Source organism: Vombatus ursinus, unplaced genomic scaffold (assembly GCF_900497805.2).
Source record: "Vombatus ursinus unplaced genomic scaffold, bare-nosed wombat genome assembly UNPS02015030.1, whole genome shotgun sequence".
Lineage (NCBI taxonomy): Eukaryota > Metazoa > Chordata > Mammalia > Diprotodontia > Vombatidae > Vombatus > Vombatus ursinus.
The window spans coordinates 883,499-906,465 of NW_020954808.1; the positions used below are offsets into that span (position 1 = coordinate 883,499).

General features: G+C 56.3%; 1 protein-coding gene across 1 annotated transcript; it reads left to right on the forward strand.

The window, feature by feature from the left end:
• Positions 1-1,124: 1,124 nt before the first annotated feature.
• On the forward strand, positions 1,125-21,663 carry LOC114031043 (serine/threonine-protein phosphatase 5). The gene is made up of 13 exons (XM_027846047.1): positions 1,125-1,245; positions 5,827-6,068; positions 10,398-10,545; positions 17,956-18,077; positions 18,281-18,346; positions 18,751-18,849; positions 19,206-19,311; positions 19,810-19,952; positions 20,044-20,131; positions 20,474-20,514; positions 20,619-20,797; positions 20,929-21,010; positions 21,135-21,663. The coding sequence occupies exons 1-13, from the start codon at positions 1,125-1,127 to the stop codon at positions 21,195-21,197; spliced, it is 1,500 nt and encodes a 499-aa protein (XP_027701848.1). The 3' UTR covers positions 21,198-21,663.
• The last annotated feature ends 1,304 nt before the right edge of the window (positions 21,664-22,967 follow it).

A 22,967-nucleotide genomic window follows, 5' to 3' on the forward strand; every position in this document is an offset into this window, starting at 1 on the left:
GCCGGGTCCTCTGTTTCCAAGTCCTTGCTGCTGCAAAAAGGGTTGCTATGAATACTCTGATGCATAGAGGGCCTTTCTGCCCTCTTTGGGATCAATCAGTCAATGGATGACTAAACATTTTTGAGTGCCTATGAAGTGTAAGGTGCTAAGTGCTGGAGATACAAAAAGAAACAAAAGACAGTCTTAGCACTGGAATCTCTGGGCACGGGCATTCTGGCACTCTTCTTCCCGCATAATTCCTAATTGTTTTCCGGTTGTACCAGTTCGCAGCTCCACCAACAATGTACCTTACTTTTCACTGGAAGATATAACAAGTAAACACATAAGGAACTAAGATATATTTGGGGGAGGGAGAATGGGCTAACAAGGCCGAAAGACTTCTGGGAAGAGGCGGAGCTGAGCCCAGAAGAGGGAGATAAGGCTGGGAGGGGAGGGGGCGCCTTCCAGGGGTGGGGGAGGGGAGGATAACAGCCCGGGCAAAGGCGCAGAGGCTGGAGATCACCAGCCCCACCCGCGGCACGTGGAGGCCAGGCTGCTGCAGGGTCTACGGGAGGGGACCTGGGGGCAGAGGCCGGTGCTGGTGCGAGTGCAAAGATGGCCCCCGTGACCCAGAGGTGAGCTGCCCAGCCCCTGCTCTCGAGGCACGGATGACCTCGGGAAAAGGACACACTTAACTCGGAGATAAGCGACTCCTCCAGGAAGCCCTCCGGGATTTCCAGCCCTGCCTCGCCGTGAGGCTCTGAGCTAAATCTCCCCACCCGCCTCAGTCTTCCGCGTCTAGAGGAACGTCCTGTCTTGTCTAGGGATGATCCCGCCGGCTCTAGACGTTCTAGAAGCCGCATGGTCTCTCGATGGCCCGCGGGACTCCCAGGGCCGTTCTAGCCACCCGGGTCCTCCCGACTCTCTATGGTTCTCAGCCGAGGCCCCGCCCCCGTCCCCCAGGGGACTGTGCGGCCTCCCGGCCGGCTGTGCACATGCGCACGCGAGGTCGGGGTGCGAGGCCGGCGCACTGAGCGAAGGGCAGGGAAGGAAGAGGGAGAAGAGGGGCAGGCGGGCGTTTTACGACAGTTGCCGGCGACCGTTGCCTGGGTTGTGGCGGTGGAGGGGTAGGCGCGCTTTGCGGCATGGCGATGGCGGAGGGCGAGCGGCCTGGCTGTGCACCTCCCCCCCGGGAGGACCCGCCGGCTGACGGCGCCCTGAAGCGGGCCGAGGAGCTCAAGACGCAGGCTAACGAGTACTTTAAAGGTGCCCCGCGAGGCTGGCGGGAGGGCGGCGGCGCCGGACGGCGGGCGGTGCCATGGCAACGGGCTGGCGGGGGGAGGAGGGAGGCTGAAGGGCGCTGCCAGATAGGGAGCCATGGGGGACACACGGGAGACTGGCGCTACCAGATAGGGCGCTGTGGGGAGATTGTAGAGGAGGGGGCTGCCACAGAGGGACCCCCGGGGAGAATGCTGCCACATGGGTAGACCGGAGGAGATCTTGGCCAGATAGGGAGCCTTGGGGAAATGGGGAGAAGATTGCCATATAATGAGCTATATGGAGACATGAGGAGACTGCTGCCAGATAGTGAGCCATGGGGGAATGTGGAAGGTTGCCACATAGTGAGCCTTATGGAGACATGGACTGTTGCCAGATAATGAGCCATAGGGTGAATGTGAAGGGTTGCCACATAGTGAGCCATATAAAGCGAGCCATGGGGAAATGTGAAGGGTTGCTACATAGTGAGCCATATAGAGATCGCTGCTAGATAGTGAGCCATGGGGAAGGTTGCCACATAGGGAGCCATGGGGAGACTGCTGCTAGAAAACGAGCCATGGGGAAATAAGGAGAAGGTTGCCACATAAGGAGAAATGAGAGTACTGCCAGATAGTGAGCCATGGAGAAACGTAGAGAAGTTTGCTCCATGCATAGGGAGCCATATGGAGACATGAGGAGACCTTTGCCAGATAATGAGCAATGGGAACATGTGAAGAAGGTTGCCACATAGAGAGCCATGGGAAAATGTAACCAGTTGCCATATAGTGAGCCATAGGGAAATACGAGAAGACCACTGCCAGATAGTGAGCTATGGGAGGGATTGCTCAATAGGGAGCCATGGAAAGGTGTGCAGGGAGACGGCTGCAAGATAGGGAGACCGTTGCCAGAGAGGGAGCTGTAAGGAAGCCTGTTGCCAGATAGGGAGCTATGGGATGGAATCCTGCCAGGGAGGGAAGGAGCCCTAAGGAGATATGGGGAAAGTGCTGCTAGATAGGGAGAGGTGAGGAAGAGTATGACCAGGTAGGGAACCTGGGAAGGACCAGGAAATCCTGTTCAGTAAGGGATTACAGAGAGGTGATGTGCTGCCAAAAAGTGATGGGAGTGGGGAGGGAGCCTGAGGTGAATCCAAGGGGAGAAGATGGACGGGAGCGCCCTGACAATGAGTGAGCCACACACCAAGGCAAAGGCCCCCCAGAGTGACCCCTAAAACCCAGTCCTGAGCCCTGCACTAGGAGAAGAGATAGAGAGTTAGATGCTAAAGGGCCTTCAGAAGGTCCAACCTCATTTCTACAGATGAGGAAACTGAGGTCCATAAAAGAAAGTGACTTGCCCAAGGTCACCCAGGCAGTAAAAGGCCGAGCCAGGATTTGAACTCGGCTCTTTTTTTCTCATCACATGGAGCTGGGCTCTTTAGGTTGTGGCAACGGTGGAGAAGTTGCTGGCTCTTTGGGCCTTATCTGTGGAATGAGAGAGCTGAGTTTTCACATTTTTTGCTTCTGGAGAAACCAAAGTAGATACACATAGCTTCAGAGTCAGGCCAGGGCAGGGCTTGCCCCACAGCCTCGAGGTGGCAGATTAATGGCCGTGGGAAGGGGATGGGCGATCCCGTTCACCCCCTCCTCGTCAGAGACAGACACCGGGGTCTGTAAAGGACACACAGCACCCCAGTGGAGCTACCAGCAAGGGATCCCGGGGAGGAGGGTGAGCCCCAGAAGGGACTTGGAGGCAGGAAGAGCGTTGGGGGCCCCAGGAGGAGAGAAGGCTGGAAGGGGGGGCCAGGGGAAGGACAAAGGAACAGGAAGAGAGCACAGGGTTTGTGAGAGACCCTCCTGTCCAAGCCCCTTTGTATAGGTGGGGAAACTGAGGCCCAGGGAGAAGGGACTTGCCCCAGGCCTCACACCAAATCAGGGCAGAGCCAGGGCCAAAACCCAGGTTTCTTGACCTTTTTTTCAGGGCTTTTTCTGAGATAACAATGTGTCTGCGGGGAGGGGGGATACCCTTCTCTTACCATCAAACCCCAACAGGAAGTAGCCGGTCTGAAAAGAAGGGGGAGGCCACAGGAAATTGAGACACGTGGGAAGGAGGAGCTGCCCTCTGCCTTTGCAGGGACAGATTTGGGGGCGCCCCTTTGGCGGTACCCCCACCTTCTGAGAGTCGTGGAACATTAGAGACAGTGAGTTTCTTTTTCCAGAGGAGGGGAAAGTAGTTGCCCAAGGTCACCTCTCTAGAACCTGACCTTTGCCCCCAGCTCTCCCTGTTCTTGCAGGCAGTCACCGCTTTGTGGTATCACTCGCTTCCTTCACAGCCTGGATACCATCGCCTATTTGAGCAGGAAGTGTCCTGTCCCCTTGTGTACTTGGCCTTCCCCTCATCCTGCACCAAGAACCCCTAGACTAGAGGCCTGCATTCACACAGCTGCCCCCTTTCTGTGCTGCACTCCTTCCATATCCCACCTGTGGAAATCCCTCCTTCTTAGGTGTCACCTCTTCCAGGAAACCCTCCCTGATTTCACCCAGCCAAGCCCGAAGGCCAAAACCATTTCCTCCGCCCCTCACTCCCTCAGATTCCTGAGGACATTGTGTCCAGGTTTTCTTTTTTCCCTATCACACTCTTCCTTCTCTCAGGCTTATTGGCCCACAGGGCCTGCCGACTCCCTCCTAGAGAGAAGGGAGAGGTCCATTTATGCTGGTTTCTCAAGCCCTGACCCCTAGGTCATTCATTTCAGTAAGCACCTGCCAGCTCCCTAGAGAGCCCTGTGCTCAGGGTGGGCAGGGATCCAGGGATCCATGTCTGCCCCATGGATGTTACCGTCCAGCGCGGGGATCAGACACAAGCCACAAGCACAGGTCACTCAGCTGCCCTGTCCTCTGGGGCAGCAAGGAGGGAAGGCCTGGTGGCCTGCATGACACAGAATTCAGCGGAGAAAGTGAAAAGGGGAACAGTGTAGACATAGGAGCCACCACCACACGTACAAGAGGGAGAGGAAGTCAGCCTTTGCTTTGCAGACAGGAGGGATAGGCCGTGCCCGTGTCTGGGGGTCCGAGGCTCTGGCGGCATCCAGGACCTGTGGGAGGGAGGGATGTCAGAGAGGCCTGGAGAGCCGCTTGGTTCCGAGGAGGAGGGCAGAGAGCAGGAGAGAAGCTGGAGTTGGTCTGTACGCAGTAATAATCGCAGGGTAGCGGTTTAAGGCTGGCCAGAAAGTTGACATTCATTGCCTTATTTGAGCCTCACAATTATATAGAGGTATTATTATCTCTGTTTTATTAGGAGGAAACTGAGGCTAATTGCCTTGTTCTGATGGGATCCCAGCTGAGGACTGGCGGCTTCCCAAGGGCAAAAAGGTTTTTTCCTTGTGGCAAGCCTGAGCTTGGGTCTTTATGACTCCCACCCATTGCTGCAAGGTCTGCCCCGGAGGGCCTCATCTCTCTCTTCCTTAGGACAGTCTTTCCAGGACTTTTCAGCCCCCTCAGCCTTCCTTTCCTCCAAGCCTTATCTGGCCCTCAGATGGCCTGTCACCATTCAGGCTGACCTTTTCTGAACCCTCTCTCTTATCACAGTGCGAAGGGGTGTGTCAAAGTGAAGCCCCCTACCCCAGATGGTCCACTAAAACCCCCAGCTCATCCTTGTGTGTTCATTCAGTCCTATACACACACACACACACACACACACGCACACGCACATGCACACACCCCTTCTGCAGCTCCATCAGAACTGGCCGAGAGATAGGCTATTGGTAGGGTCTGGATGACAGGTGAGGGCTGGGTCCCTTAGTGACCAGAGGAATTGCTAATGGTGACCACTGACAGTCCTCCAGGGCTTTGGAGTGTTACCTCGTGGGAGGGCACCTGAGCCACTCCCCACAACGTGTCCATGAGAGACTGAGCCCCAAGAGGATAAGTGCCTCTCGTAGCGGCAGAGCCAGCCCCCCAGTCAGCACCTTCTGATCCTCAGGGCCGCCCCTCAAGAGCACACCTGCCCATGCGCCCTCTCCCCTTTGACTAGGAAGGAGCTCCCTGTCTGCCTGATTGTAAAGATGGGCGGTGCTTCTACATGGGAAGACTGGGCCTTGCCTGATGTGTGTGTGTGTATATGTGTGTGCGCGCGCGCGTGCGCGTGTACATGAATGCAGGTGGTTTCAGCAGATAGTCAACACGAAGCACCTGCCGTGTGCAGAACACCGTAGTTGGTGCTGAGAGACTGAGAGAAAGTTAGGAGAACACGGTACCTGCCCCTCCTGGGCGCACTGTCCCGCAGAGGCAGAAGGCACCAGAGGCCTAGGGGAGTGACATTTTCGAGGCCTCCTGGCCTCTGTGTTGCACTTCCAGGCTAGCGGCAGAAGAAGAAGGGGAGGGAGGATGTTCCAGGTGTAAGATCAGGGACTGCAGGCCCTCCTTTTACAGAGGGAGAGACTGAGGTAGAGGAAAGAGGTGGGGGGTGGCCAACACTGGCCGGACCTCCGAGGTCATCCAGGCTGGGCGCTCCGCGGTGACGTGGCCAGATGTCTTTCTGTCTGTCTGTCTGTTGATAGGAGAGGGCTTCTCACCCCTTCCCTTCCCCTGCCTTTTCTAGGCAAGGACTATGAAAACGCAGTCAAGTTCTACAGCCAGGCCATTGAGCTGAACCCCAACAACGCCATCTATTATGGCAACCGCAGCTTGGCCTACCTGCGGACAGAGTGCTACGGCTACGCCCTGGCCGATGCTACCCGCGCCGTGGAGCTGGACAAAAAGTACATCAAGGGCTACTACCGCCGGGCCACCAGCAACATGGCCTTGGGCAAGTTCAAGGCGGCTCTTCGGGACTATGAGACGGTGAGCCGCTGCTGCTCCCCCACACCTGCAGGGATTGGGGTCCCTGGCTGGGCCAGAGGGCGGGCTGAGGGGGGACACACGCCTCCTTTCCTTGGCTGGAGAGGAAGGCTGTGGCTGGACCGTGGAGGCCTTGAATGCCGGGCCTAGGCGTGTGGATGGCTTTCCGTGGGGATCCTGAGATCATCGAGCCCCCTCCTCTTGAGATGAGGAAAGAGGGGCCCAGAGAGAGCAGTAAAGGCTCTCAGGCAGTAAGCGTGGAGAAGAGCCGGGGATACCCAGGAAGGGGCCCTGAAGCCCGAGGAGGGCTATGATGGGGTCTGAGCCAGGCTCCAGGAAGAGGATTCTCACCTCCAGCAAAGGGAGAGGCAGGGAGTGGGGTGTCGGAGCGGGGCGGGGGGACGGCACCACAAAACGCGTCCCAGCCTGAAAGTACGAATGGATTTTATAGGATTGAGAGAAACTCCCGTCTGATGGACCCCCAGCAGGGGGCTTGGGCCCACCTGTGACCCGTAAGGGATATATGGTCCAGGATGGGGAAGTCTTCTTCCAAAGCCATGGTCAGAAACGGGAGTCCAGAACCCAGGGTGGGGGCGGGGGTGCATGTTCCTAAGACCTCGGTTTTCTTGTAAACAGGACGTTAAGTGATGTCTTTTATTTTTACATCACAATCATTTCTGGCCACGGTGCCACCTGGTGCCACCCCCGCCTCATCGAAACCTTCCGCCCGCCCTTTTGCTCTCCAGCAGCATCCCTTGAGGCTGGGCTCCCGTCAGTGGCAAGTCCTGGGGATGGCTTTTCTTCCCTCTGTGCAGACCCTCCCGTGTATTTGTGAATCTCCGCAGGGACGTTCCGATACATCCTTAGACCGTGGTTTGTTTATCTGCTCCCTGGTTAATGTTCTGGGTTCTTGGTCATCGCAGAGGTGCTGCTCTCAATCTTTGGCTTTTTGGCTTTGTCCGCCTTGGGGCAGGTGCCCGGTCGGGGATCCCTGGGCCGAGGTGGGTGGACGAAGTTAGCGAGGTTTTCAGAATAACTCCAGGTTGTTTTCCCAGGAGTGTATGAAGGTGCCGGTCTGCCCCGGCCCCCCCGACAGGCACCGTCGGTGTTTCTGTCGGCTTGGCCGGTTGGCTGGCTGGGAGGCGAGCCCCTCGCGGTCCTGTTGAGTGCTCCACTGTCTTATAACAGAGCCGGGGCCATCTGTCCCCCACACCCCACGCACACGCTTCTTCATCATCTCCTCGAGAGTCTGGGCCTTGGTTCCTGCTGTTATTTCTGTCCCCTCGACAGTAGTAAACCTGTCCATTTAGACTGGCCCGGCGGTCAGGAAGCACTGGTTCTCCCTGGTCATTGATTCAGTACAGAGCCATTTTGTTGGTTTCTCCAAGTCCTGAGCGTGGCGTGGCCAGTGCCCTCCAGATCTCGTGGTGGCGTTTCTCCTCCTTCCTCTCCTCCTGGCTTTTGTTAGTCCTGTGTAGACATGCTCACTGTTACTGTGAGATTATTTTCGTCTTGATGTTTGACCAAAGCTGTTCATTGTCTCCGTTTCTTCGCTGATTCCCTGGGGTTTTCTAAGTAAATGACTGTTGTCTCTTCTGGGGATGTTTTCCATCTGGGTAGCAGAACTGTTCATCCTTCTACCAGGGTCCCCCACATGCTGCCCAAGGCCCCTGGCCACCCTGGGCAGTGTGGGAAGACTCCTGTGTGGAACGCTGGACGTTGATTCCTGGATCCCCGGTCCCCTAGTGCTGGAGGACCTGAGCCATCCCGGCTCTCTGTGGGGACCTCCCAGGGTGGGCATGGGGGGCAGTCCTCTCTACCAGGGGCCCTTGCTCTGCACCTTATCACTTCAAAAAGAGCCTGGGGCCCAGAGAGGGAGGGGACTTTGATAGGCCAGATATGTTAGAGGCAGGATTTGAACCCGGGTCTCTGACCCCAGAGCTTGATCAGCGTACCCCTCCCATGCCCATGCCACCTCTCAGTGCAGATATCACCCTTTCCACCTTACAGATGGGGGCCTCTTGTAGCATCAGACACTTTGAAAACCCCTGTCCAGTAGCGGTTGGACTGTTCTTATGGATTCATCTGGAGCCCGTGTAGTGACAGGGGGTTGTAGTCAGGAGTGCTGGCCCAGGCGCTGCATAAATCATGGCAGCCTCTGCTGACGTTGGGAAGTAGTAACAGGCGTGCACAAACCACGCTGCTCTTTGCCTCCAGAGGTGTGTTGGCTTCTCTAGGGATCTGCACGTGGACTTTGGGGTCCTCAGCCCCAGGGTGGGAAGCTCTGCAGTTTCTGAGCCTGGTCTGTACTGGGGAAAAGCCAGGCCTGGGAGAGGAAATGGGGCGTGTTGGAGAGCCGGGGGGCTGAGCGCTGGGCCGGGCCTGTCCTGGATCCTGGTGGCCGGGGGATCTGGGGCCGCGGCAGGAGAACTAGGCTGGGTCGGGGGGAAGGAACTAGAATCACACCAGGTGGCCCCTAAGCCTACCAGGGCGAGCCCGTCTCTCATGCCTCTGAATCCACAGCTCCATAACTGGGGCCCTGCCCCTTAGGCACTCCTAAATGTTGGTATCAGGTGTGAGTCCTGGCCCTGGATGCAGGAGCCACCCAAAGGAGGGATTAGACTTTCCTGCTCCACCCTTAGCCCCACATGGGTGTTGGAAAAATGGGGCTGCTGACCCATGCCCCCTTCCCAGGAGGTCCCCAAGGGGTTTCTGGAGGAACAGAGGAGGCTTTGGGGGCCCCTGGTAAGGATGTGCACCCTGGCCCCCTTTCTAGAGCCTCCTCACCGGTCACATATGGCTTCGCCACCCTCCTGCTTGCCGGTAGTCGGCTGCACAGACTGTTAGAGCTTTGCCACAGGAGCATGTCGCCCGTCCCCTCCGGGCGCTCCTTGGGGTCCTCGCTGGGCCACTTCTCAGAGGAGGGAGAGAACAAAGCCTGTTTTTCTTCCCCAGCCCTCCTAGAGTAAGATCAAAAGGTCCTCCCTTGGCTCCAAGCCCTGGAACCAGGCAAATGAATCAGAGTTTCCAAGCTCCCTGGTGTCTGGAGTTGGAGGGAAGAGTTGATTTCCAGCCTCCGTTTCCCCTTTGTCTCCCTCCCTGAGTCCTGTTATCAAGCCACAGTTTGGGCAAGAAGCCTAGGGACTCAATGTTTATACCCAGGTTGGGGAGGCGGTTGGGGCTCCCTTCCCTGCTGCCCCCTCCTACTCCCCTTTCTTGTCTTCTCCATGGTCATTTTAAGTCTGGCCTTGTTCTCTGTACTAGGGCTGGGAGCAACCAGACGTCCTTGACCCCTCCAATCACTAGCATTTAGCAGGAGAACTGTCTCGTTCCCTTGGCTTGGCCTGGCCCTGCTGCTGGGAGGCAGAGATGCCAAGGCTGGCCTCGACCCCCTGGCGAGCTTTGCCCCCAATGGGGAGCTACCATGGCAGCATCCCAGGGAGCAATGTCAGTGCAGGGCCATCCGTTCCAGCCTCAGTTCCCAGCGAGTCCCAGGAATCCTGGAACCTGGCAGCTAGGCCCAGCTGCTGCTGACGCGCTCTTTGGCAGTACCCACTTCTGCTCTCTGGGCCTCTGTTTCCTCATCTGGAAAGTGAGGGGATGGACTGTGTGCATCCCTCACCTTCTCCCAGGGTCCTTCCTGCCTCCTCTCCCCCAGCCAGGCTCCTCCCTCTCTCTTTTCTTCCTCCCTCTCCCCTTCAGAAGCTCCCTGGGATTCACCCCAGCCAGTCTGCCCCCTCCCCATTTGTCCTTGCTTGAGGCTCAGGTCTTGGTCACAGCCTGCTAATGCTCAGAAGTTGTTCCTTGGCAGGGGAATTCTCCACCTCCCATTCTCCCCTGCTTTCTCTCCTTACCTTGAGGGCAAGTGAGCAAACTGGGTTAGGCCGGCCTGGCCTGCAAGGGCCCCGGGGCTGCTGTGCCTGGCTGAGCGTGGGGGGTGAGGAAGATCCTGGAGGTCAGGCAGGGACCACACAAAGACTGGGAAATCAGAGGGCACAGGTGGGAGCCCATCTCAGTTCTTGGCTGCTGTTTGCTCCTGCTCAGGCCAGTGGGTGGGTGGGGCTGGTGTGGAAAGTATACTCTGGATTTGGAGCCCCAAGACCTGGGTTCAAATTCTGAGCAGGTTAGAGAAAAGTGCACTGAGATGGGGGAACAAGCCCTCCAGAGACATAGGGCGTGTCTGGCTGCTTCTCCATGACTCATCTTCCTCATCTGTTAAATAACCCGTGAAGTCCCGAGGTCCAGGACTCCAGCTCCCCTCCGTCTATCCGCTGACCCGTACCTCCCCTCCATCTGTCCGCTGACCTGCACCTCCCCCATCTCCCCGTCCAGGTGGTGAAAGTCAAGCCCAATGACAAGGACGCCAAGATGAAGTACCAGGAGTGCAACAAGATTGTGCGGCAGAAGGCATTTGAGCGGGCGATCGCTGGGGACGAGCACAAGCGCTCCGTTGTGGACTCCTTGGATATCGAGAGCATGAGTGAGTCACGCGCTGCCCACCGGCGGGGCAGGGGATGGGGAGGCTCCGGCCGAGCACCCAGACACACCCGGGCGCTCTGCCCGCGACCCCGCCCCACAGGGATGCCCCTCGAGCCTTCCAGCAGGGCCCAGGGACAGGAAGCAGCGGGTTGGCATCTGGGTCTTCTCCTCATAACATCTGTCCATTGCCTTGGCACCACTCCTGAAACTGCTGGAGCTGGCTCCATTCTTCCACTGATTGGGAGGGGGAGCCATCCCTAAAGGCAGATATCAGGCCTCTGTCCGGCCCCTTCTCCCGTCCTCTTGTTCCCCTAAGCCAGGCCTCTACCGTTGCTGCTCTTTGCTGGTGCTCAGATCCATTCCTACGGGCTTCATCTGGCTTGCCTGACTCCCTTCCCCTCCATTCCCACCCTAGCACCTCCCTTGCCTTCCCAGGGAGAAACTGGCAAGGATCCTGGGGTGGGGGCACCTTGGCACAGGCCTGCGTCCGCTGGCCCTCAGACAGAACAGCTAGCAGGAACTTGGGCCAGAGCGGGCCAGGTGCTGGAGGGCCCCTCCTCCTCCTCTGCCTTCAGGCACCCCCAGCCATTGCCAGCACAGATAGACATCCGCCCGGACTCTGCCCCTATTGAGCAGCCCCACTGCAGTCCTAGGATGGTGGGAGGTGTTCTTACTGTGTGTTAGGCCTCAGAGGGGGTCCAGCCCCTGCTTGCACTCCCCTGGTAGCCGTGGGGGCTGCTGTGACAGCTGGCTACTATGGAGGCACACTCTAAGAGAGCTCCTGGAGGTCCCCGGCTGCGCACGATCTCCAGGATGCCCACATCCCCGTCTTCTCTGTTCTCACTTTGCTCGTGGTTTTCCTCCTTCCTCTTTCCTCGATTGGAATGTCTTAATCAGGCAGGCTTTGAAGCCTCCAAGTGATGCTGTTACAGGGGGAGAAGCAGGAACTCTTAGCTTTTGTTTGGCTTTTGGGGCCCTGGTGATCCGAGGGGCCCTGTGAGTGAACTGTGCGGGGCCAGCAGTTTGAGCCCTGAGGCTGTGGAGTGTCTGGCCACCCAGGAGTAGGGGAGGGGGGCAGGGGCTCTCCCTCTGTCAGCCCACTCCTTAGGCGCCCACCCACCTCCATGGGCCCCCTCTGCTGGCAGCAGAGTACCCGGCCTTGGGCCGCCCTCCTCGTCTGTAAGCCTGGCCGTGCTCTGGCTGCCTCCTTTGTAGGGGGCCTGCAGCGGAGCGCGTGGGAACGCTCGGCGGTAGTGCTCTTGTTCTCTTCCTTCCCACTGCCGTTGATTCCTTCTTCCCTCCATCTCCTTCCAGGGTCTTTTCTCCTGCTAATCTCCCTCTCACCTTCTCCTCTCCTTCCCATTTCTTCACCCTCTCTTCTGCCCTCTTCTCCTTCTTCCTCTCCCTCTTTAGTTTTCTACCTCTCTCTCTCCTTTCCCTGCCCTGTCCCTTAGTTTTCCGCCCTTCCTATCTCTGTCCCCAGGCTGGGGTAGGAAGCAGGTTAGAAGAGAGGAATGTCACCGACGTCTGTCAAGTCTGATTTTAAGTTTGTTTTATTTGACCTCATTTTCGTCTTTGGACCCTAACCAAATCATCTTCCTAGACTCGTGTTTTCCGTCCGTAGTTGGTCAGCTACTCATCAGTAAAACTTCTTCTGTTTTCTCACGTCCGGCTTCTCGGGGTGTAGCATAAGAACAACATCCTCGTTCCCTCCCCCCCACAAAAAAGTTAACGTGAGATCAGCCCCACGGTCCCTCCAGTTCTGTCCTCAGGCCCACTGCAGAAAGTCAGGGCCGGGCCGGCTTGGGATGGCCAGGTAGCAGCACCCCGTTGGTCTTCAGAGAACCGTAGAACCCCAGGAATCCAGGGCCCCCAGTCCAGCCTGGCCCCAAGCACGAAGCCTCCTTGTGACATCCCTGACAGGTTTTCATATAGCCCTTATTAAGCGAAATCTTCTGGGGACTTGAAACTCGCCTCCTCCTGCAGCTGTCGGAGAACCCTGGTCTGCTCCTCCTCGCCTCCTGGAGCTGCTCCTAATTCCGCCTTCTGGTCATTCACCTGGCTGTCATCCCAGGCCAGGCCCTGCCTCGTCTCCTGCTGCCTGGATCACTGTACCAGCCTTTTGGGTTCTCCGTTGTCATCCTCAGACCCTGTCACATTCTTCTTTCTTTCCCACAAAGCTCCCTGATGTGTCACAGCAAGAGCAGCAGTGCCCCAGAGTTGTGGCCAAAGGCTCTGCAGTAGGGCACACACCTGGGCCAGTTCTCCCAGACCCGGAGGTCTCTGATTCAGGCTCTGTGGTAGGGAGGCCTCATCCAAAGAGCAGCCCGCTTCAGCATGGAGCCGAGCTTGGGCATCACCAAGCTAGGCACAGGATGGCGAACTGGGTGCATGGAGGTCATCCACACTCATGAGGTGCAGAGAGGATGTGACCTGTATTGGGGGTAGGGGAGGGGCACCCCTGACTCACAGATCCTTGCAGGATTCCTTACATTTCTGAAACTCTTTCCAAGTCAGGTGGGCATGTATCGCTGTTATTTCCATCTTACAGATAAAAGAACTGAATCTCCATGGAGAAAGGACTTACCCAAAGTAATAAATGGCTGAGAACCAGGACTCCAGCCCAGGATTAACTTGCATTTCACAAATGTAGAGGAGACTTTTCTCATGTGTGGCAGCTCCACCATGCATCTCTTTTACTAAAACTTCCTCTCAGGTTTCAGACGGCACTTGTTTATTTCATTGTGCAGGGATTTAGTGAAAAAGTAAAAATCCAAAGAGAGTAAGAAATAAGTATTATACCATTGAGGAAATTGAACCAAGGGAGTCAATGAAAATGAATTCTGTATTCTCTAGAAATCATAGAACAGCACCAAGAAACTCCAGAATGGTTCAAAAGAGAAATAAAAGTTGGAGGAAGATACTAGGAATGAAATTAGATCAGAAATCAGAGCTAGAAAGAATTTTAAAACATAAATAGCGGAGTAAGAAAAATTGAATACCTGACGGAAAGTCTCTCCAAAGCAGTAGAGGCTCTGAGAGAGAGAACAAAATTTGATTACAAAACTATTAAGTAGAAGAAAATTTGGCAGAAGAGGAGCAAAAGGCAACAGTTACATTAAAAGAACACCTGAATTCCATAAAAGCCAAAGTGACTGACTTGAAAGAGAGGACATTTAAAGTGATTCCGTGATTTTGTAGATTAGAAGAGCATAGATCTAGAAGGACCTTGGAGGACATCAGATCCAACCTTGATCTTATAGATAAAGAAACAGGTTGGAGAGTTGAAATGCCTTGCCAAGGTCCCACAGGTAATGTCAGAGGCAGGATTTGAACCCAAGTCTTCTGACTCCGGGGCAGGGCTCTTTCTGCTGTACCAGTTAATAGACCATTAGTGCTGATAGGGATTTGGAGGACTATAGAGTCAGACTCCCTTATTTTACCAGTAGAAAAATAGGAGTAGAGAAGAGGTTTTGGCCAAGGTCACGCATCAAGTTGATGATTGAACCAGACCTGAAATTCCTAGTGTGACATCTGTTTTGCTGCACCACATTCCCTCTGGCATATCCCACTTTCAGCTTTTGTCCTTCCAGGCCACAGAGCCTCAGCTGTTTTAGCCCATCTGACAGACCTTTCCCTGAAAATCTCACAGGAAGGGACTAAAAAACCAGGAGTTAAAAATCTAGACCTACCACTGGTATACTTTGTGACCTTGGGTTAGTTTCTTTCCCTTTCTGGGCCTCAGTTTCCCTATCTGTAAATTTAAAGGACTAGACCAGATGACCTCATTAGGACTCTTGCAACCCCAGCAGTCAATGATGCCATCGTTCCAACTTAAGAAAGACCTTATTGTGTGACCTTGGGCAAGTCACTTAACCCCATTGCCTCACTAACAAAAAAAAAAAAAGATCTTATTGCCTTTCCTACAGCATTTTTTTAGGGTGCTCTTCTCCACTTCTGTCCCTTCCCAGTGGCTTCTCCAACACACACACACACACACACACACACACCCCACCGTGCCTCTAGCCTTAGACCCTTCACTTAAATACAGAGAGAATAGAATAAATCACCATGGTCCTTTCTCATAAATCTTCAAGATCTGAGTTACTTAGGAGTTCAGCCGTTCTCTGTTCTCTTTATGATTCTGTTTCGTTCTTTTCCCAATGGCATAATCTTTTTCCTTTAAAAAAAGCCTATAAACACGAAAGAATTGTTTTCCCTAGTCTTTTTTTGTTCTTAAATCACTATACTTACTCACTTTTCTTGTGTTCCTATTTATTGTTTGGGACATTTGCAGGTCAAAGAATCTGTTTCCTTTTAAGGATTTTTTGTTTTTATAGGAATGTCTCAAACACCTCTCTTGTTGAAAGCTCTTTCATTGATGATTGGGCTTAGGTGTGTAGGATATGTTATTTTGGGGTGCACCATGAGCTCCTTTTCTTTTTTGGAATATACTACTCCCCTTCCTTTCACTAATTTCTTATGAATATAAAATAATCTTGGGATATTCAAATTACCTTTCTTTCCTTGATACTTAGAGAGCTCTCTTCTTGGCTGCTTGCTGAATTTGTCTTTGTTTTTTTGGAGTTGGGAAGTCAGTCAATATGTATCCTGGAGTTTGAAGCATGTTTGTTCCCCCTCCTCCGCCTCATTGGCTGGCTCTGGATTCTGTGGATCTATGCTTTGCTGTCTGTATTCAAAAGTCTGGACAGTTTTCTTATGCTCTTGCCTGCAGGGTGGTGTTCAGGCTTTTTGGTTTGATCTGTGATCTGGCACTCCTCTTTAAAGCCAGTCACTTTGATGGAATTCATGTGTTCTTTGAATGTAAGTGCTGCCGTTTGCTTTTTTTCTACCCAGTTTTCTTCTACTTCAGTACTTTTTGGTTCTAATTTTATTCTCTCCCTCAGAGCCTCTACTGCTTTGGAGAGATTTTCTATCAGTTTTCAGCTTTTAAATTCATTCTGCTTCTGCTTTATGCTTTAATTTTGTTCCTAATGGGATCTTCCAACTTTTATTTCTATTTGGAACCGTGCTGGAGTTTCTCACTACTTTTCTATGATCACTGGAGAATACAGATTTTTCTTTTTTATTGGTTCCCTTGGTTCAATATTTATTCGTTATGCTTGAGATTCTCTGGGTTTGTAGTTACTTTCCCCTCTGTTTTTATCGTCTGCTGGCAGCTCATCTGCTCTGGAGCTAGGTTTTTATTCAGGCTGCCCCGTGTACCCCCAGTCACTTGGTTCTTGCTTCCCCATTCATTCTTTGGCTTCTCCCTCTTCCCCTCCTGTACCAGCTCTCACAGCTGGGTGACCGGGCTGCCTTGACCCTCTCACTGTGGGCAGAGAATGGATGGAGTGTGTGGTTGCCAGCCTGGGTTCCTGGCCTTAATAAGCTCCAGGGGGAGAGGTCTGGCCTCCGCTGCGTTTCCGTCTCAGGGCTTCATGAACCAAAGCGGTCTTTCCCTCTAAGCTGTGACCGAGGGCAGCCCGTGGCGCCCGCCCGCCTCCTCCACGCTTCCCAGGACTGGGCAGAGTCAGTTTTTCCCCACTGTGGCGGGCTGCCGTGGGAGCCCCTGCCCTCGCTGTACCTGGCTTTGGCATCTGCTGGCTGAGGGTTTCCTGCCTTTTCGTGTGGTGGCTTTGCTTATTCTACACCTGGTGAATCACCCCTTTTACTGAGGTTTTTGGGGTGTTGATGGTTGCAGAGGAGCAACAAACTCGCCCTTCCGTGGCCCTTCTGCTTTCGCCAGCCTGCCTTCTGCAGACTCAGCCTTCTGTAATTGCCAGGGTTTCCTCTGGAGCCGGGGGCTACAGCCCAACCCCCTTTGTATTGAAGTTGTCACTTTGGTGGAGGGAGCTTGGAGGCTGCAGAGCCTGACCCACCGCTGACTTTGTTCAGCATTGCAGACCTGCCTCGGGCAGCCTGTGGGAGAGCTCAGACTGTTGGGAGGTTTCCTCTTCTTTAGCCTGAAATTGTCCTCCCTGCTGGTGCTGAGTCTGCTACCTGGGCCCAGCAGAACGAGGCTCGTCCCACTTTCCCAGCCAGCCCTCTAGGCCGTTGAGAGCCTTCTCGAGGCCCGCGGTGCCTGGCTCCTTCACTGATCCTCGTTTAGCGTGTCCCCGACACCACTCCCTCTGCTGACCCGTCTCCGGGCATACTCCAGCCTGTCCCAGTGCCTCAGGAAGCCAGCCACGTTGCTGGGCTGTCCTCATGCATCTTCTTGTTGGTTCTGTTTCAAGACAACAATCCTGCTTGAGGTCCAGAAAGAAAGAAGGCCCAGAGCCAAAATGGAGGCCAGCGGGGGCAGTGGAGAGGGGCTCCCACCTCCCTCGGCCTCTCTGCCGTCTTGAGCGTCCCACGTATGGGGCCCTTGGTTCTGGATCCGAATAGGAGCCCTGTACACTTGTCACCGTCTGCTCTGGGATATCTGTGGGTTCTCGACTCTTTGTCCTAGAAGATGGGGTTCTAGACCTGGGATCCATGGTCAGCAGGATTTCAGTAGGATTGGCTTTCTTTGCGATCCTACATATTTTATCTTATGTGTTTACAAGTGGGATTCTGAGAAGGATCCCTCGGTTTCACCAGACTGACTGCCCGAAGGGTTCATGACCCCCATGCAGATGCTCCAGAAGACACCCCTCCCTCCCCCCACGTCTCCACCCTTCTTTTCTCCCACGCATCCCCACGCCTCTGTTTGAGCTTGGCATGACCTTCCTTCTTCCCTGCAGATTTGTTTCAAGAGAGAATGTCTGGTGGCTCTGGTCTCCTGACCTCCGGGGACCTTTGCTAACTCATGGGTGGTCTTGGGCTCTCCCCTCCACTCAGCGGATTAAAAGACCACCCAGTCATCAGCATCACTCTTTCCCGAGTCCTTTGGACGGATCCCTTTTGGACCCCCAGATTTCAGCAGCCCTTTCATCGGCCTCAAGGCTCTCTCCCTCCTGGCCCCCTCCAGAAGCCTGGTTAGTCTCAGCTGTTGACCCATTACTGGCTTGGGGACCCAGCTGTGCTTCTTAGCTCAGCATTCAGGGCCTCCAGTCTGGCCAGACATCCTTTTTCAACCCTGCCCTCTGCCAGCTTCCTCACATGCCTCCTTCTCTAGGCTGATTTCTCACCCTATCCCAACACATCCCTTTACCAGGACTGTCCCCATGGTCCAGAACCTTTCCCTCCTGGGCTCTCAGAGTCAAACTGTCCTTTCAGGTGGAGCTCAGATCTCACCTCCAGGAAGCTTGCCAGGCCGGTCCAGCCCCGAGGGCTCTCTTCCCCCCCGGGAGCTCCTCCGACCCTGACTCTTGTCCCCCCCTTGTTCAGTGAGTGGCTCTGTGCCTCCAAGGCCAGCCCCACCCCTCCTGTGGGGGAGCAGAGCCAGGGGGGCCATGGCTGATCCCTCTCCCCCCTCTGCCCCCAGCCATCGAGGATGAGTACAGCGGCCCCAAGCTAGAGAACGGCAAAGTGACCCTGACCTTCATGCAAGAGCTCATGCAGTGGTACCGAGATCAGAAGAAGCTCCACAGGAAGTGTGCCTACCAGGTAAGGGCCCCGGGAAGAGGGAGGGGCCGCTGAGCACCAGCCCCCTGCCCCGAGAGCATCCTCCTCTGTCAAATGACTGGAATTAGGCAGCCACATCCCCTGACTGAGAGGCCAAGTGTCGGAAAGCCCCATCCAGACAACGGGGAAGGGGACCTTTGGGGGTTACCCCCTCCCCTTGTGCTCATAGCCCAATCCCCCCTCAGATTTTGGTGCAGGTGAAGGAGATCCTGTCCAAGTTAACCACGCTGGTGGAGACCACGCTCAAAGAGGTGCCTCTGTGTTTGGGGGGTGGGAGCATCCTGGAGGGTGGAGGGGGGGAAGGAGGCAGCCCAGGGCCTTCCTGAGGCGGGGTGAGGGCGGGGCTGGGGTCTGGGCCCGGCAGGCACTTACCCGGTTTGGGTTTTGTCTCCCCTCGGCTCTCTCCGTCCCTACTCCCATCCTGGTCCCTCCTCTGACTGCTTCTTCCTCTGTCCCCGTTTTTCTTGGGCCATCTTGGTATCTCCTCCATCCCAATGTGGCGTTTGTCTCTGTCTCCCGCCTTCTCTCTCTTTCCTTCTGTGTCTCTCTCTCTCACACCATTCCTGTCTCTGTCTTTCTCTTGCTCTCCCTCTGGGTCTTTCTGTCTCCATCTGTCTCTGTGTCTCTCCCTCTTCCCTGGCCTCTTTTCTTTCAGACAGAGAAGATTACAGTCTGCGGGGACACTCATGGCCAGTTCTATGACCTGCTTAACATATTTGAGCTCAATGGTCTGCCTTCTGAGACCAACCCCTATGTATCCTTTCTGGGCCACTGGCCCAAGCCAAGCTACCCCCTTCTCCACGGGCCTGAGAGCCTGGGCGGCTTCCCACACTGGCGCTCCCCTAGACCACCACACATCTGGCCCTGGCCCTCGCCTGGCCCTGGCCCTGCTCCTGGCCCTGGCCCTGCTCCTGGCCCCGGCCCTGCGCCTGGCCCCAGCCTCCCGGACGACCTCTCAGCTTCCCTCCAGCTTGGTGACCACAGGCCCGCGGTGGCCGGTGTGTGCTGCCTGTCAGCTGCAGCCGCCGGCCCTGGGATCTGCTGGGGGCGGGGGTCGGGGGGCACCGGGCTTCTGCCCCTTCCTCGTTTTCCTGAGCCTCCGCGGCATAGATATTTAACGGAGACTTTGTGGACCGAGGCTCCTTCTCCGTAGAAGTGATCCTCACCCTCTTTGGCTTCAAGCTGCTTTACCCCGAGCACTTCCACCTCCTCCGAGGTAAGCCAGAGGTGGGGGCTTGGGCGCAGGCAGAGAGACCAGGACAGGGCCGAGAGCTGCCCGTTCCTGTGCCTCAGCCTGCAGCAGAGCCGAGCTCCCCTGGATTCTGGGACGCCGGTCCTCGGAGAAGCGTCGTTCAGGCCCTTCTGGGGTGGGAAGGCTCCCAGTGCTCCCAGCAGGGCCCTTGGGTGGCGGGGCGCTGCAAACCAAGGTTCTTGTCTGAGTTTGCCCTCATTCCTCAGGGGAGCTAAGGTGCATCCCATCCCTTCTCTGGGCCTGTTTCCCCATCTCTGTATTGAGGGGTCCAGGTAGTTTCTAAGACCCCCTCCGACTCAAGCATTCGATATTCTCCAGGCCTTTCTAGCTCTAAAATTCTCTGGTTCTCTGGTGATGCCCTAGTGGGGGTCCAGCTGAGTGCCAAAGCCCTGTTCCATGCCCAGCCTTAACAAGCAGGCCTGTGAGCCCAGGGTCTTCCCTCCATCCCTCAAAATCCCCCAGGGAACCACGAGACAGACAACATGAACCAAATCTACGGCTTTGAGGGGGAGGTGAAGGCCAAATACACAGCACAGATGTTTGAGCTATTCAGCGAGGTATTTGAGTGGCTACCCCTGGCCCAGTGTATCAACGGCAAGGTGCTGGTAAGCCTTTGTGGGACAGGGGCAAGGGGCCAGCCCTTGGGGAGCGGGGGAGGGAGGGGGGTGCCCTCACCAAGCCTCCTGCCTCCCCCAGATCATGCACGGGGGGCTGTTCAGCGAGGATGGGGTCACGCTGGACGACATCCGGAAGATAGAGCGGAATCGGCAGCCCCCAGACTCCGGTAAGTTCTGCCGGGAATGCGAGGGTCTGGGCCAGAAGCCTGGGTTTTCAGGCCGCCATCTGCCTGGGTGTGTGGCCTTGGACAATTCCTTTGGCCAGTTTTCCTGTTTGTAGAGTAAGAGAGTTAGATGAGGTGATCACAAAGGCCCTTCCAGGAGTCTGGGGGCTGGCTGCTCAGTGAGCAGACACCGAGGGCGCCCGCCAGCCCAGCCACTCCATCAGAGAGGAGGCCCCAGAAGGAGAGCGGGGAGACAGTGGGCTCAGCTGTGGTTGGTGGGGGCCCATTCCCGAGGTCCTGAGCCCCAGTAATTCTTTCTTCCTCTCCCTTCCCCTCCAAAAACAGGCCCAATGTGTGATTTACTCTGGTCAGATCCACAGCCCCAGGTCAGTGAGTGCACGCCTTCAGCGGGGTCACTGGGGGCCGGGGAGCATTGGCAGGTTGGGGCTGAGGGCCGGGGGGGCCCCACTCTGAGCCTTCTCTCCCCCAGAATGGGCGCTCGGTCAGCAAGCGAGGCGTGAGCTGCCAGTTTGGACCCGACGTCACCAAGGCCTTTCTCGAGGAGAATCGGCTAGAATACATCATCCGCAGCCATGAGGTGAAGCCCGAGGGCTACGAGGTGGCCCATGATGGCAAATGTGTCACTGTCTTCTCCGCCCCCAACTACTGGTGAGGAAGCTCGGGCCCCCCCCCCAGCACCTTCGTCCTCTCCTGTCCCTCCGCGTCTCCCCTTGCCCTCGCCCTCTCCTCCCTCCCGCCTCACGCGGCTGCTCCGCTCTGTCCTGTGTCTCGTCCCGCAGCGATCAGATGGGTAACAAAGCCTCTTACATCCACCTGCGCGGCTCAGACCTGCGGCCCCAGTTCCACCAGTTCACAGCAGTGGTGAGTCCCACGGCCCCTGACCCTCCAGGCCAGGGCGGGGATGGGGGCAGAGCTCAGGCCAGAGCTCAGTCCGGGGTGGGGCGGGGGGCCTTCTTCCCAACGCTGTGTCTCCTCCCATCTGCAGCCTCATCCCAACGTCAAGCCCATGGCCTATGCCAACACGTTGCTGCAGCTGGGGATGATGTGAGGGGGATGGCAGGGGCCTGGGCTGAGGCTCTCCAGGAGCGGGAGGCTGGCCTGGGCCAGAAGTTGGAGACCAGAGGAGTTCCACCTGCTTTTACTTTGTGAACTTTGTATTTATTCCCCCACTTTGGTTCAAGGGGTCTGCATCCCCAGGACGATGGGCATTCGGGGGCTGGGGCTTCTAGGGGCTTGTTGCCCCAGGGCATTCTGGGAGGAGGAGGTGAGAGCTGGGGGCGGGAGGAAGGGCAGGGCCAGGGGAGCTGCCCCAACCCCCCTTCGTTTGCATGGCTCCGCCCCTTTTCCACCCCATCACTGAAGCAATAGGCCCCCGAGGGGCTGGGGGTCAGGGGTCCACCGCGGGCTCTTCGTCTCCAGAGCCCCCGGGGAGGGGCTGAGAGCCAGGCCCACCCAGAGCCCTCCCCCCCCCACCCCAAGCTATTTTACCGTCTGTAATTAAGTATGTTAAAATAAAGTCATTATTGTCTCCAGCCTTGCTGGGGGTGAATCCAACCTCTCTCTTGCTGTATTCCCCCGTGCATATGTAGGCCTTGGGATGTGGTTGGTTCCTTCGAATTCAGGACTCTTAGAACTGGAGATGGCCAGATGGATGCCCTCATTTTCCCGGATGGAGGACCTCCAGGCCTTCCAGAGGCCTCCGACTAAGGCAGTAGTAATTAGGAGGGAGCCAAGTGGTGTCTGCTCCTGGCTGGAGGGGCTGCCAGGCCAGAGCATAGCCCCGCTGCAGCTCCCTGGGCTTCCTGGGGGACCCCGCCACTGCTTCTGCAGGATAAGGGTTAGGTGGGTGGAGAGGCTCCCTGCTGGGCTGGGCTGAGAGGGAATCCCAGAGGGTAACACAGGACTGAGCGTGAGCCGGGAAAGGTCGGAGGGGGTGGGCAGACTCTGGGCTCCTGGTGCCTGGGCAGGATGGGTTCACAGAAGGGCCAGCCACAGTGGCACCCTGGGGCTCCAGGCCACAGCCTGGCAGAATGCCTTGGACTTCCGTGCTGGCCAGGGTCCCTGTTGTTCAGGGCTTAGCTGGGGATTTGCCTGAGGTCATGGAGGAAGTGGGCCAGGGCTCCTTCCATCCCTGGCGCCGATGTGGTGAGGTGGCCTGGCCTGGGTGTGCAGCCGTTGGCAGGAAGAGCCCTGGACGGTCCAGATTCCTCTCCCCCTGCCGCAGGGGCGTCCTTAACTCTGTAGCATTTCTGAGGAGCCCCGAGCCTCCTAATCGCCCATTGCCGAGACCAGGGCCTTGTCTCCACCCCTGCTCAAGCAGAGGCTGGTCCACCAGTTGTCCCGGAGGTCGCGACCAGGCACGGATCGCGCTGTCGACTTTCTGAGATTCCCTCTGAGCTGGCTAAGCTCTCCAGTGGGTTTGGGTTCTGCCAGGAAAAGGAGACACCTGCAGTGCTGCTCACAATGTGTATTAGCCTTGCGGGGGGGGGAAATTACAGAGAGGGGGATGCCTGGACCTTCCTTTCCAGCAGGGCACACTCTGGCGGTTGTCCAGGGGAGGGCACGGGGTGGCAATCTGTGTCCGGTATCAGCTAGAGGGTTAGCCTGCCAGCCCCCAAGCTCCCACTGGAGGGTTGTTTTTTGTTTTTTTTTTGGTGAGGCAATCGGGGTTAAGTGACTTGCCCAGGGTCACACAGCTATAAGTGTCAAGTGTATGGTCTGAGGCCACCTTTGAACTCAGGTCCTCCTGACTCCAGGGCCGGTGCTGTATCCACTGTGCCACCTAGCTGCCCCTCACCGGCGGGGTTTTTACTGACGC